Source organism: Capra hircus, chromosome 9 (assembly GCF_001704415.2).
Source record: "Capra hircus breed San Clemente chromosome 9, ASM170441v1, whole genome shotgun sequence".
Lineage (NCBI taxonomy): Eukaryota > Metazoa > Chordata > Mammalia > Artiodactyla > Bovidae > Capra > Capra hircus.
The window spans coordinates 19,040,866-19,054,503 of record NC_030816.1 but is presented as its reverse complement, the minus strand read 5'-3'; the positions used below and the strand labels follow the sequence as shown (position 1 = coordinate 19,054,503).

The window sequence follows — 13,638 nt, the reverse complement described above, 5'->3', positions numbered from 1 at the left end:
CTCTGCAGCAAGGGAGGCCACTGCAGTGAGAAGCCAGCGCACTGCAGCTAGTTCTTTTGCTTTTGCTCGCTGCAGCTAGAGAAAGCCCATGTGAGCAACGACCGCCTCATGCAGCCAAAAATACATACATACTAATTTAAAAAAAAAAGAAGAGAAATACACTTCATGTTATTTCTGATGCCAACTCCCTGTCTTTGCTCCATGTGCCCTGGTGTTCAACATATGTCAGATTCTGACCAAAAGTATCTGATTAACCAAAGGGGGTTAGGCAACATTATCTGCAATCTCAAGTTTTTAATGCGGAAACTGTCCTTGGCCCAGTTCTCTGGGTATGGTACGGAATCACTGTTAGGTTTTAATACGTCCATTTGCCATGGTACACACTCATCCCCAAACACCCAAAAGCTTACTTAGATGGAGAAAAACATAACAAATGAGGAGATATATCAAAAGACTTTATTTACAATAGAGAAATTTTACAAATATAGTCTTTAAAAATTATGTGTCAATCTATTATGTTTCCCATTACATTAGAGATTTATATAAAGTTGAAAATGACACAGTGGATTTAAGCACAAACAAAAAGCAATGGGAAGAACTACTAGTACACATGAAGATGTCATGACGAACATCACTGAAGCTCTGTAAACTGCCAGGTAACTTATATGTGTATCACACAATGTATACCAAACATATGCAGAAACAAAATTAAGTGCTATTTTAATTATTCACCTTTTGGGATGCGAAAACATATGTAAACATAATTGCACAGTTTTTGCTGAAAATGAATGAAAGACAGCCTCTACCTAAGGACTTCAGTTGTTTAAAATAATTAACACAAAATATAACTTTAATTAAATTACATCACCATAATAGTAATCTCTTATTTTGCTTACATGATTGGTATTTTGGGTCCTAGGCTAAAAATATCCAAGTTCTAGAATTGAAATAACTTTGTTCTTGCTATTGGCTGGGCAACATGTAGTACAATCTTCTTGCCTATTTATATCAGAAAGCAAAAAGTTCATCATAGTACAGTTCTATGTGTTCATACAACCTGACTTTAATATCCTATCTGCTGCAGAAATACCTATCAGCTTGTGCTCTTTCAAATCAGATTGAAAAGCAAAGAAAATAAATTATTTTAAATTGCTAGTTCAAAGACATTCATATGAAAGTTATAATCTAAATACATATGGCCCAATTTTGATGAGAATCTTCTATACTTTGCCTTTAAGTTTTGGAAATAGCAATCATGATGTCCTAAAGGATCTTTTCCACTTACTAACTTTACTGATTTATTTTTTGACATATACCAATGAATAATATTGAAAAAAGGGGCAGGTCATATGCCTTTCAGACAGTGGAAATCTTCTGAAAAGCTTTCAAAAGCTGAAATAGCTAAAACAACTAAGTCTATTGAGATCTAAGAAAATAACGGTCTTAAAAACTATTAGGCTGAAGCATATGAAATTGCTGATATTGAGCAATTTTTAAACTACAAATGCCTTAATTTCATATGCTTCAACCTAATCTATGGGGTTGCACTGATCTATGTGACCGCTGTAGTGGAAAAGTACAGATGGTCAAAATCTCTGTACCTCAGTACATGCATCATATTAGCCCTTTCATAGGAATATATATAAAATATGAACCAATAGGATAACCTAATCTATTTCTGGGAAAACAATTCAAATCTCAAAAAATGTTTTGAAGAATCATTTAATTATAATTATTTTGATCTGCTACAGGACTGAGGAGGACTGGGAGTGTCCATTCCTATGCATTACTTCTAAGTGGAGATTGCTACGTTGAACTTAACCAGACAAAGTATACTATAACCTAATTTGGCCTAAAAGTTTATTAGATTTTTCCTCAATTGACCATGAATAGACACATTGCCAAAGATTCTTTGAGTTAAATTCTGCTTTCATAAACTGAAATGAATGATTTACTGTTTGAGAAAAGACCCTTTTCAAACCTGAAAAACCTAAACAAATGTAACAGTTTTTTTCAAGAAAAATTAAAGATGAAATGTAAACAAAAAACCATATGAAATACCCTCTCTCCAGAGAGTGAGCCCCGATTTCTTTACATATTCAGATAAAAGCAAATGCTAACCCACTAAAAGTTATACAGTTTCCCTTTAAAAAATATAATTCGGTAATAGCAGAGCTCTGCAAAACCGAAAAGCTCACTTTGTTGTGTGGTGGAGAATGGAAGAAATGAACCAGTACATGATCCAGAGATGACACAGGGCGTTTAAAATAAAATCTGAAAACTATTTCCCAAATTAGGGAACACTAATAAAATTAACTGACAAAAATATACCGTGGATCTGATGAAATGAGGTCGACAGGAGATGATCCTTTGGGGATGATATTCTAATTTGAATTACAATGTGAGTAAAGTATTCTAGAAGATATTCTATCAAATAATGATAGACCCGCATAAGGACACTGTCACAGTTATAAGATCTGTCTCTGGTGGATAGACAAACCCGATTAACATGAAATTGGAAAGGAAAAAAGCTTTTTTATTATTTAATTCATTATTATGGCTTTTTGCAACATGGCAAAACATTACAGCTTAAAGCAGACATCATCTCCTCATAGAGGAGGAAAAAGTTTTGCAGTCAAATCAAAATTGTAATTAAGAGATCATAGGTATACCGTTCTATTCAGTTTACTAAAAATAATACTACATCTTCATAAACTCTAGAGATAACAGATTACTTAAAAACAACAACAAAAAAACCCTGTGATTCACTGGCTGAATAATAAAGGATACAGTAAGGAATTTAGGTCCATCTATATGTATGATAATAAATATATAAGACTGCAAAACAATTTTAAAACTTAGAATAATCACAGATCTATTAATAAAAATTCATCATGTGCCTGATCACCAGAAAAAGAACTATTAAGGTATGCAGTGAAAGGGGTGGAGGAGAGTAAAATACAAAATGTCTTTTTATTTCCCATCGTCTTCAACTTTCTTTAAATTCCTAGAGAGTACAGGGAGAAGATGTGCCTCGGTGTTGAAGATCCAATGTTCCAGAGGAAGTAGATCGTCATCAGAAAATATTAAGTACAAATATCTGGAGAGAGAAACATGGGTATGTGAGGCCTGAGGGACCCAGTTAGTCAGTGAAACCACAAAGACACAGAAAAAAACCACATCAGCGTCTCCATTCCCCTTATGGAGAAGTGTGGACATCAGTCAAGCATAGGAAAACCTTAAGAAGTGCACTCGTTAATGCTGAGGAAAAGCAGCTGCTGTGTGCTTTGATCCCCTGGACAAGAACCCTACACAGCAGTCCCAAGGGGCTTCCCTGGTGGCTCAGGAGGAAAGAATCCACCTGCCAGCACAGAAGAGATGGTCCAATCCCTGATCCGGGAAGACCCCACACTTGGAACAGCTGAGCCTGTGCACCACAGCTATTGGGCCTGTGCTCTAGAGCCCTGAGCCCGTGTGCTGCAAGGACTGAAGCCCAGGTGCCTGAGAGCTCGTGCTCTGCAACAAGAGAGGCCACTGCGATGAGAAGCCTGCTCACTGCAACCAGAGTGCAGCCCCCCTTACCACAACTAGAGAAAAGCCTGGGCAGCAACGAAGACCCAGGACAGCCAAAAAGAAATAAATACAACTAAAAATTAAAGAGGTGGAACATGTGAAAATATTAACTTAAAAAAAAAAAAAAAAAAAAAGGCAGTCCCCAGCCACCAAACTTACACAAGGATGAAAACACGCCCACAGCTACTGCCATGCGCAGAATGGATTTCGGCAGCAGTCATGCTCGATCGTATTTGAATGCGCTCATGATAAAGACAACTGGGAAGATGTGCTCAGGTATCTGGGGCACACGCACTGAGAATAACTTTACTCACTTTAGTGTCTCTGCCAGGAAGAAGCTCTGTTGCACATCATCGTAGCTCTCCTTGTTGAAGTAAACATCCCTGAGGCCGGAATAGCCCCCTTTCACTCTGCAGTGTTTCTCCAGGGCCTAAACCGCAAAGAGGAGGGGAAACATGGTCACATTTCAGGAAACTGGCTGTCACAGAGTTTTACTACTAGACTTTCACGTTTACATAAAATAAGGACTTAAGCTGACCGATTGTGCCACCCATGGACTGAGGCCCACCAGGCTCCTCTGCCCATGGGAGTCTCCAGGCAAGAATACCGGAGTGGGTTGCCATGGCCTCCTCCAGGGGATCTTCCCGACCCAGGGACAGAACCCAGGTAGGTCTCTTCTGTCTACCTGCATTGGCAGGAGGCTTTTTTTTTCCACCAGCGCCGCCTGGGAAGCCCATGGACAGTATATCTCATCTAACTGGAAACACTTTTACATTTAATTTTGGAGTAATTTTTCAGTTTTTTTTTTTTTTTTAAACCATTTCGTCTTATGGTCTAGAGAAAGATTCGTCAAACTACAGACCACAAGGTACATCCAGCCTGCTTTTGGTTTTTGTAAATATAGTATTATGGAACCACAGACACACTCATTTATATATTGTGTATGGCTATTTTTTCACTACAGTGGCAGAGCTGAGTAAATGCTTATGGCCCCCAAGCCTAATTCTCTTTGGCTCTTCCAGAAAGTTTGTTGACAGCTGGTCTGGAAAGACTTGATGTCAACCAGGATTCTAAACCACTGGTTGAGAGAGTGTGCGGGACTGCCGCGGTCCTCAGAACATCTTATCTTTAAAAAATTGATAGAGTACTAATGAGTGATATTGGTGACTGACAGATATAAAAGGAGAAAATGAAAACCAGTGGAAAAAACATGGCTGACATCTATTTCTGAAATATTTTTCTTTTCTTTAGACTGAGATGGAAGAAGATGGGATTAAACCACTGGTTAACTACCCAGAGAGAAAGGATCCTACATTCTTACCGCTGACTGACTACAAGTGCGTATTATAGTCAGAGATGGGAAAAGGCAAGGGATGGGCAGTGTGGGAGTGAAAATTTAGGTAACAAAATTTTAAAATGACTTGCTTTCATGTGTCAGTTACTGCTAACCTGACTGCTCTTTGTAGTGGTTATCTGGATATTACACTGGTTTGCTTTACTGGTTACCAGGCACAATCATCTCCAGAAAGTTATTTTCTACTCACTACATCCTATTGATTTTAATAACTATATGGTCAAATAAAGATTCCCCCTGTATACAAACTCTTACTGGAAACCTGGTTCTAATTCATAGAATGTGGACAAAAATAATGAAGTGTAAGACTAAGTCCCTTATAATGTTTAATGAGATAAAGGAAACATGAATAAGATAAAGTTATTCTTCAGGTTATTTTTCAGTTTGCTTCTACAGATCACTACCATGTTCCTTTAAAAAAAAATTGTATAATTATATTGCATTTTTCTCCTATTCCGCTCAACTACCAAGAGGATATGGCATAGCTCTTGCCATATTACTTGAGAAAAATCTTCATCAGCGAGAGAAGGGTTTAGGAGGAAAGTATGGCTCTAAGAATGTGGAGCCTGGAAAAGGTGAGGTGGAAGGCAAAGGCAGGGAGCAGGAATGTGGTGCTGAGCGATCCACTTCCATCTGCAGACACTGATAATGAGGATATTGATTCCACACCCTAGGGCTGGAGGGCAGAAGGGAGACAGCATTGGTCGGCAGAAAAAGCATTTAATTACCAGGTGAAAGAAAATCTAAGTGGCAGGCTACGTGAACATGTCTCCCAGTATAGAACTTCTTAAAAGCCCTAGGGAACATACGAACAATCAACTTAAAAAAAGGCAGCTTCGATTATACTCTCAGTTTCAGACAAAGAACTAAATGGAAGGAAAGCCTGAAGAAAGGGACTTTCAGGTTCTATTATATTTTTCCTTCCTTCCTTTTTTGATAACTGTTCTGTTTGATAAAAAGTCAAATGCCAGATACATGGAGTAGGCCAAAAATTATTTGTAAAAAAGGGTAAAAAAATAAAGATTCAGAAGAAGTGGGTAAATTTGTTGTCATTGAACGTAATGAAATCCTGTTTCCAGACATTTCCTTAAAAGAAGAATTTATCCACAAAAATTTTTCTTGATTTTTTTCCCTTGAAGTTCTTTGGTACTGTGATAAACTAAAGAGAGGGCCAGGTATAATAAACAGCTAACCCTCCTTCCTATAGAAATTTCTATGTGATAATGTATTGGTTGCTTAGTTGTGTCCAACTCTTTGCGACCCCATGGACTGTTCTGTCCATGGGATTTTCCAGGCAAGAATACTGGAGTGGGTTGCCATTTCCTTCTCCAGGGGATCTTCCCGACCCAGGGATCCAAAATTTCTATAAGCTCCTTCTTTTGTTGTAGAAAAAAAGAGTTGTTTTGGGGCAGGTGCTGCCCAAACATTTTTCATCTTTTCAGTTCACTTCCACTCATTCTTTTTTCTCTCCCATGCCTACTGTGGTGAACCAGAGTGGTCAAGAACACAATCTGACATTTCAGAGGTGGAGGCTAAGTCCCATCTCTAGACTTCCTCATTGTGGCCTCAGTTTTCTGGATCCAGGGAGCATCCTTTTCCTCAACATGAGGCTGTCCTGAGAATAGAACAAGACGATACACTTACTATTACTAGCACAGCGCGGGCCTTTCAGAAGTTTAGAGAGGCCTGCCTGCGTGCTAGGTCACTTTAGTAGTGTCTGCCTCCTTGTGGCCCTATGGACTGTATCAGGCTCCTCTGTCCATGGGGATTCTCCTGGCAAGAATACTGGAGTGGGTTGTCATGTCCTCCTCCAGGGATCTTTCCAACCCGGGGATCAAACCCACGCCTCTCATGTCTCAGGCATTGGCAGGTGGGCTCTTCACCACTAGGGCCACCGGGGAAGCTTAGAGAGGCCTAGCTACTTTAATATTTTGAGGTTTTTGGTAAATTAAAAAGAAAAACAAGGCAGGGAGAAATGCCAAACAAATATTTTTAACTTTCAAAAAATAAAAAAGCCTTCATGTCAAGTCTAAATTTTAAGACTTCAGAGATGTGAAGCTGGGGACAAGCAGCTCTCCCGGGTCCCCATGACAGTCCCTGGCTTTACTGTTTCTCGACAGTGGAAGAGGCCACATACCCAGGACGCTTAGTCTGATCAGAACATCATTTCACTACCATCTTTGGGACTCTCAGCCTCTGGACATGGGTTCCTCCAAAAACAGAGCATGAGACATGGGCTGGATGCAGGGAGCTTTGATTTTTACAGAGATGACATCAGGAAGTGATCGAGCTGGTGGGAAAAGTGAAGGAAGGGAGGAGGGCCAGTGAAATACACATGGGGCAGGTCACAGCTGTGTGCATGGGGGCTCACTCCTGCCTGAAACCCTCTAAAGAGCCAAACAGAATGCCTCTCAGAATGATTCTTCAGAATAACTCTTCTGGGATAGTGATGTATCGGTGGCCGAGGGCGGCCCTTGGGGCTGCAGCCTCCCACACGTCCCAGACCTCCGCCAGCTGCCTCGGAAGAGCCTCTGAGTCAGAACAGCTGAGAAGCACTGGCGTTGGACATGACAGGGCCAGCAGGCTAGGGTGTTGTCCCGTGGAGCTGAAGCCAGGACACAGGGAGGGCTGATGGGACGGGACACAGCAGAAGAGGAACTAAAGGTGCTGCCGTAGCTTCTGAGTCTATGATCTTCGTGGTTTTTCACAGAAGGCAAGAGGCCCCAGCACTACCACCCTCCACTACATTTCAAGTTCTAACAGAAGGTACCACAGGCAAAAACAGGGGAATTCCTGTGTTGCGACATAAGCAAACAATCTGACATCATATGCTACAGTAAAAGGAGTCAGCAGATAAAAACCCCAACACATCAAACCAACCTTCATACCCTGCAGACAACCCCCTCCCCAAGAACCAAGTAAATCAAAGCTTTCTGCCCACGCGACAAACTACCGTCATACAGTTTTTTTTCACACTTTAACATCTCCAAAATTGGCATGTCATAATTTAATTGGTATTGTTGTATTTTCTTAACAGTATATAAAATAATGGTTTCTTATCAATTATGGTGTTTCATATTTGATGAAATGTTATTACTGAAATTTTTAATTTAAACTGATACTTGCAAGGGAGTGTTAACCTTAATTTCCTTGCTGGCCTATTGAAGACTAAAATAATTCCCAATTACCAAAGCTTAGCTGAATCTCAATTTTAATATACTTTTTATTCAGAGGAAAAAACATAAAGAAACTGGAATTACAACTGACTAACCATAATTAGAAAATTTTGCAAAAAAAAAAAGGCATAAAGAATCGCTATTACTTAAAATAACTGACAACTGGTGATAAGATACATACCAAATGAAAAGAGTAATAAACAAGATTCATCAACAGCGTCCTAAGATATTAGTCAAATTTTACACAAAGGCAATGCTCATTTTAGATTTCCTAAGAGAAGTTATTCCTAATGGTTTTAAAAGACAGCTAACTTTCTAACAAAGAGTGCTAGACAATAAGAGAATGTATTGGTAATTAAAGTGTTTGCCTGTTCTTATCCCCTGAACTTCCTCCCACTCCTTTTGAAATAATAGCTCTTAAAATTAGACATTGTTTGATGCATATCCTAAAGTGCACCTCCTCTGGCATTCAGCACACAAAGTGTTAACAGATTCGTTTAGGAAGATGATACATCATATTCAGCAGGAAGAGATCCATGAAATGCCAAGATAATCCAAATAACACACTGGACAGATAGAAAGCTTACAGCTATTCTGAGGATTCTGAGACCCGTGTTGGAATATTCGTGTACAAAGTAGTTTTTCTATAGGTACTGTCTAAAAGTTATATGTAAGTAGCTCATTTGCTCTAATTAAAAGCATATATTACGATTATGATGCTCAAAGACTAAAAGAAACATCATACAGTGGTTTCTTGAAACACACAACAGGTAAGGGTGACTATTCCCAAGTTGCCAGATACCCTTTGTGGGATTAACTGGTCAATGTTTTTATAAACGTGAGAACTTAATTTTATAATAGGTCTTTCTAGATTCTCCTTCAGTACCAGAGGAGGTATATTTATATACAAAAAACAGAGCTGAAGGCAGGGATGTGGGATGACTTAACTGAAAACAGTCTTGAATGGAAAGATGGCTGGTCAAAGCTTTAAGCATCATAGGAGAGTTAATATACTAGATTGATAGGGATCACTGAGTATTTTCCCCACACACATATTCCCATAAGAAACATAAGCAAACTAAAACGTCACCTCCACAGCTTCCCAGGCCCATTTCCTGTACTTTGGATCATGAGTCAGTCGCCACATGTACATGTAAGTCTCAACAACTTCTGGCCGTAAGATGTAGTATTTCTCATTTTGCCTCGTAGCAATGGCTTCAACACCACCATCGAATCTGAAAGCTTCTGGTCCCAGTTTCACAACTGAAAGACATGCAGTGGGGGACAAGGGTTATTGTCTCTGACAATGCTTAGTGTCTAGAATGTAAATGAAATTAAAAGATACTTTAAAACATTCAAGAGGGGTGCCAAAATGCCCTTTTAAGGAATAGCTATACACATTGTATAATAAGCAATAGTCAATCTACATTTTAAATTTATCTACTGAAAAGAGTACAGTTAAGAAAGTGGTAATAATCCTTTATTTTCTTTCATTTTACCACCATTTACTGAGTACTCACTGGGTCAGTGCAAAGCATCACCTTATTAGTGAGCTAAAAAATTAGTGTTTGAGAATTCTAAGTCATTATGGCATGAAGGTTACACAGTATTTGTGCGTCAAACTTTCATAAGAAGGCAACTAGACTCATCACATGGGGCTTCCCAGGTGGTGCTAGCGGTAAAGAACCTGCCTGTCAATGTGGGAGACCTAAGAGACGTGGGTTTGATCCGAGTCTGAAAGGTTCCCTGGAGGAGGGCACGGCAACCCGCTCCAGTATTCTTGCCTGGAGAATCTCACGGACAGGGGAGCCTGGTGGGTTACAGCCCATAGGGTTGCAGAGTCAGATACAAACGAAGAATTTAGCACGCATGTAGATTCATTGTATATTTCATGAAGATTCTGGGAAGATTAATAATGGTTTATAACACCAAATTTCTTCTGTATTAGGACAGGGACTCTCGCCCAATGTTATTTACGTAAAGCAGGGTCAATAAGTTAGACTTGACCTTTTATGGCCTGGATTTTTGTTTATTGGTAAACTAAAGGTAAATATTTTTATGTAGAAAAGCAATGCCTTTTAAATTAAAAATGTAAATTCCTTTAAGATATTAATCATAATCATCAAATATTCATCAGGCACAGTAGATGTTCTTTTGATGGCAACAAATGGACAAAGTTACTTACTGAATGACATAAAAAGCACAAAGATTATATATGAAGAGTAACAGGGACTCACAGGTGCGATTGTAAGATTCGTGACAGGTCCGGGCAATTTCAGCCCCAAGTTGAAGGTAGTGTTGGGTCATTCCTTCAGGAGCGTCATCTGCCCCGAGTGCAAACATGCCTCCAGCAAAGCAGGTCAGGTGGCCCATCTTGTGTTCCAGGAGGCCCCCTTTCCACTCTGCGATGTAAGTCAGTCCATTACGGGACTTCCGGATCAAGTGAGTCTCAATAGCCTGAAAATAATACTTATTTTCAACATTTTGTAATCTTTTCTCAGATTTATACTAAAAACACATTGTGGCTCAGATGGTAAAGAGTCTGCAATGCAGGAGACCAGGGATCGATCCCTGGTTCGGGAATGGCAACCTACTCCAGTATTCTTGCCTGGAAAATCCCATGGACACTGGAGCCTGGTGGGCTACCGTCTATGGGGTCACAAACAGTTGGATACGACTGAGCAACTAACATATTCACTTTCACCACAACAGTATATATATATATATATATATATATATATATATATATATATAAAAGAATAAAACATCACTCACAATTTGAATTTGGTTCCATAAATACAATTCAACTTGAGATTTCATTTATTGCTCTTGTATATCTCCTCTAATCTATGCTTTGTTAGTTTGGCTCGTTGGAATTAATGCTGTTGGGCCAGCCCCATAGGTTTTTCTTGGTTCCATGATCAAACAGTTGTAGTCCTCAGACCAGAAAAGCTGTCTCCTTTTCAAAGACAGGCCACTGGTATAGTGTTGAGAGCTGCTTAAATGCATTTCCATTTTCAAAAATAACACAAAGCACAGGCTCAGCTCTGAACAATGAACAGAGCATATTTGTGTATGAACCCCAGGCCAGTGCTATTAGTCTTCCTTTCCCTCCCTTAGGCTTGAAAGGGTGGCAAAACAGAGTGGAGAAAAAGGAGCTGTTCTTCAGGCAGTCAGATCTTGGGTATGTATGCGCTTCGTTGCTCAGTCGTGTCTGACTCTTGGCGACGCCATGGACTGTAGCACGCCAGGCTCTTCTATTCATGGAATTTTCCAGGCAAGAATACTATAGTGGGTTGTCATTTCCTACTCCAGGGGATCTTCCTGACCCAGGTATCAAACCAGTGTCTCTCGCATCTCCTGCGCTGGCAGGTAGATCCTTACCACCGCTCGGTCTGGGAAGCCCCAATTGCTTGGCTTCAAATTCCAGCACTGACATTTACTATCTGTAAACTTTGTGGGTAATTTGCTTACTGCATCTTTAAATCTCAGTATCCTTATCCATGAAATAGGAATAGTAGTATCCACTGAGAAAACTGCAACATTTTGTGTATAAAGCAGTCAGTACAGTGATTAGCAGTTGATAAAAACCATTTATTACCATCACATCACCACTGTGGTAACACATGAATTAAATTCCTCCCAAATAATTCTATTAAAAAGGATATTAATATATGATGAATAAGTTTTTTTTTTTTTAAAGAAAAAAGGTCTTTAAATTTGGGAGAAATGATTTTACAAAAATGACTAAACATCTTTGGTTATTTCTGCCCCAGAACAGTTGATATTCTTCTGAGTATATAAACAAAATAAGCCTTATTAGAAAAAAACAAAGTTGTGGTGTAAGGGCTTGACATTACTATTTTTATTACTTATATAGGAAATACCCCCCATACCCTCAATTATTAATACTTCTTGGAAGGAGAAGGGCTATGACTGTGTCTATAACTGTCATAGTATCATCAAAAAAGAGATTTTAGGAAGCACGGAATACAGGCATACCTTTTTTTATTGTGCTTTGCTTTATTACACTTTGCAGATACTGTATTTTCCACAAACTGAAATTTTGCTGTGACCCTGTGTTAAGAAAGTCTATCAGCATTGTTTTTCCAACAGCCTTTGCTCTTTTCATGTCTCTGGGTCACATTTTGATAATTTGCAACACTTCAAACTTCTTCAATATTATATTCATTATGGTGATTTGTATCCGTGATCTTTAATGTTACTATTATGACTCACTGAAGACTCAGATGATGGTTAATATTTTTAACCAGAGTATATACATTGTTTGCTTTATACATACTGTTATTGTACACTTAATAGCCTAGAGTATAGTGTAAATATAACTTTATATGCATGGGACATCCAAAAATTTCATGTGAGTTGCTTTACTATGTTACTTGCTTTATTGCAGTGGTTCTGGAACTGAACCCACAATATCTCTGAGGTGTGCCTGTAGTAGATACAGACAAAATTGTGATAGAGAAGAATGAATGAAAATGAATGCATAGGTAGATAAAACCTCTTTTACCTTTATTGGAAATAAACAAATGAAACCAAGATGGCAGGAAATAAATGAACACGCTACTGTGCTCATTAACTGTGGTTAAGCTAATTTTATTGATGGTCTAGTTATTACATTAATATTTAATTCTTATTTAATGCAACTGAACATCTTAGTTATTTACACTTCTCATAGCACAAATTGCAATAAAGTCCTTCAAGCAGATACTTGTTCATCACCCAAGAAATTATTCTTTCTACATGGCAAGAGTAATAGCTTTGAGCATGCATTAGAGAAACATTATTACCCTGTTATGGATCCTGAATAAAGTACTGTATTATTTTTGGCATGATTCTGACCAAGTCACTATCTCTCAAAACAAACTACAGTGAAGTTCTAAGACTTTTGAAACAATGTTTGTGTGGCAATGGGAAAATGTAAATAAATATAAAGGAGGAAAAATTAGTCTTCAGTGGTTTTAAGATATGTTGTGTCACGCCTATAGAGAATTGATTAGGAAAAAAAAAACTTGTCTATTTTGTGATTTCATCCTTCTATATCTGAAAAAAATTAGCTGGATGTGCCTCTAGAATCCTAAATGTCTAATCCATCACCTGTCCAGATCACTCCAAAGGACTTTCTGGCTGCATGAGAACCTACCACCGTGGATTCTTAGTATGGCTTCCAGATGAGGCCACGTAACAGCCAGGTAAAAACCCAAAAGTATCTGTTATTAACACAATCAAAAAAAAAAACAAAAAACCCACGCCACTCTGGGATTAAATGATTTTCAAAAGGCACTAGAAGCCAAAGCTGATGGACTACACATCCAATAAATTAACTCTCCAGAACAACATTGCAAGGGATCCTCTACTTCACAACAAAGATCTTTTACAGTACAACCAGGTGGTGATAGTGCTAAAGAACTCGCTTGCCAATGCAGGAGGTGTGAGACACGGGTTTGATCCCTGGATCGGGAAGATCCCCTGGAGGAGGGCATAGCCAGCCACTCCAGTATTCTTGCCTGGAGA

At 38.9% G+C, this 13,638-nt stretch overlaps 1 protein-coding gene across 1 annotated transcript in view; it reads right to left on the bottom strand.

Annotated features, from left to right (window-relative positions):
• Positions 435-13,638, bottom strand: part of MAN1A1 (mannosidase alpha class 1A member 1) — a 172,906-nt gene continuing 159,702 nt past the window's right edge. The window contains exons 10-13 of the mRNA XM_018053007.1: positions 10,341-10,560; positions 9,194-9,366; positions 3,888-4,003; positions 435-3,100 (exon numbers count right to left, since the gene is read on the bottom strand). Of these exons, the coding sequence (XP_017908496.1) occupies positions 2,974-3,100; positions 3,888-4,003; positions 9,194-9,366; positions 10,341-10,560 (636 nt within the window). The 3' untranslated portion in view covers positions 435-2,973. The remainder of the gene's footprint in view (positions 3,101-3,887; positions 4,004-9,193; positions 9,367-10,340; positions 10,561-13,638) is intronic.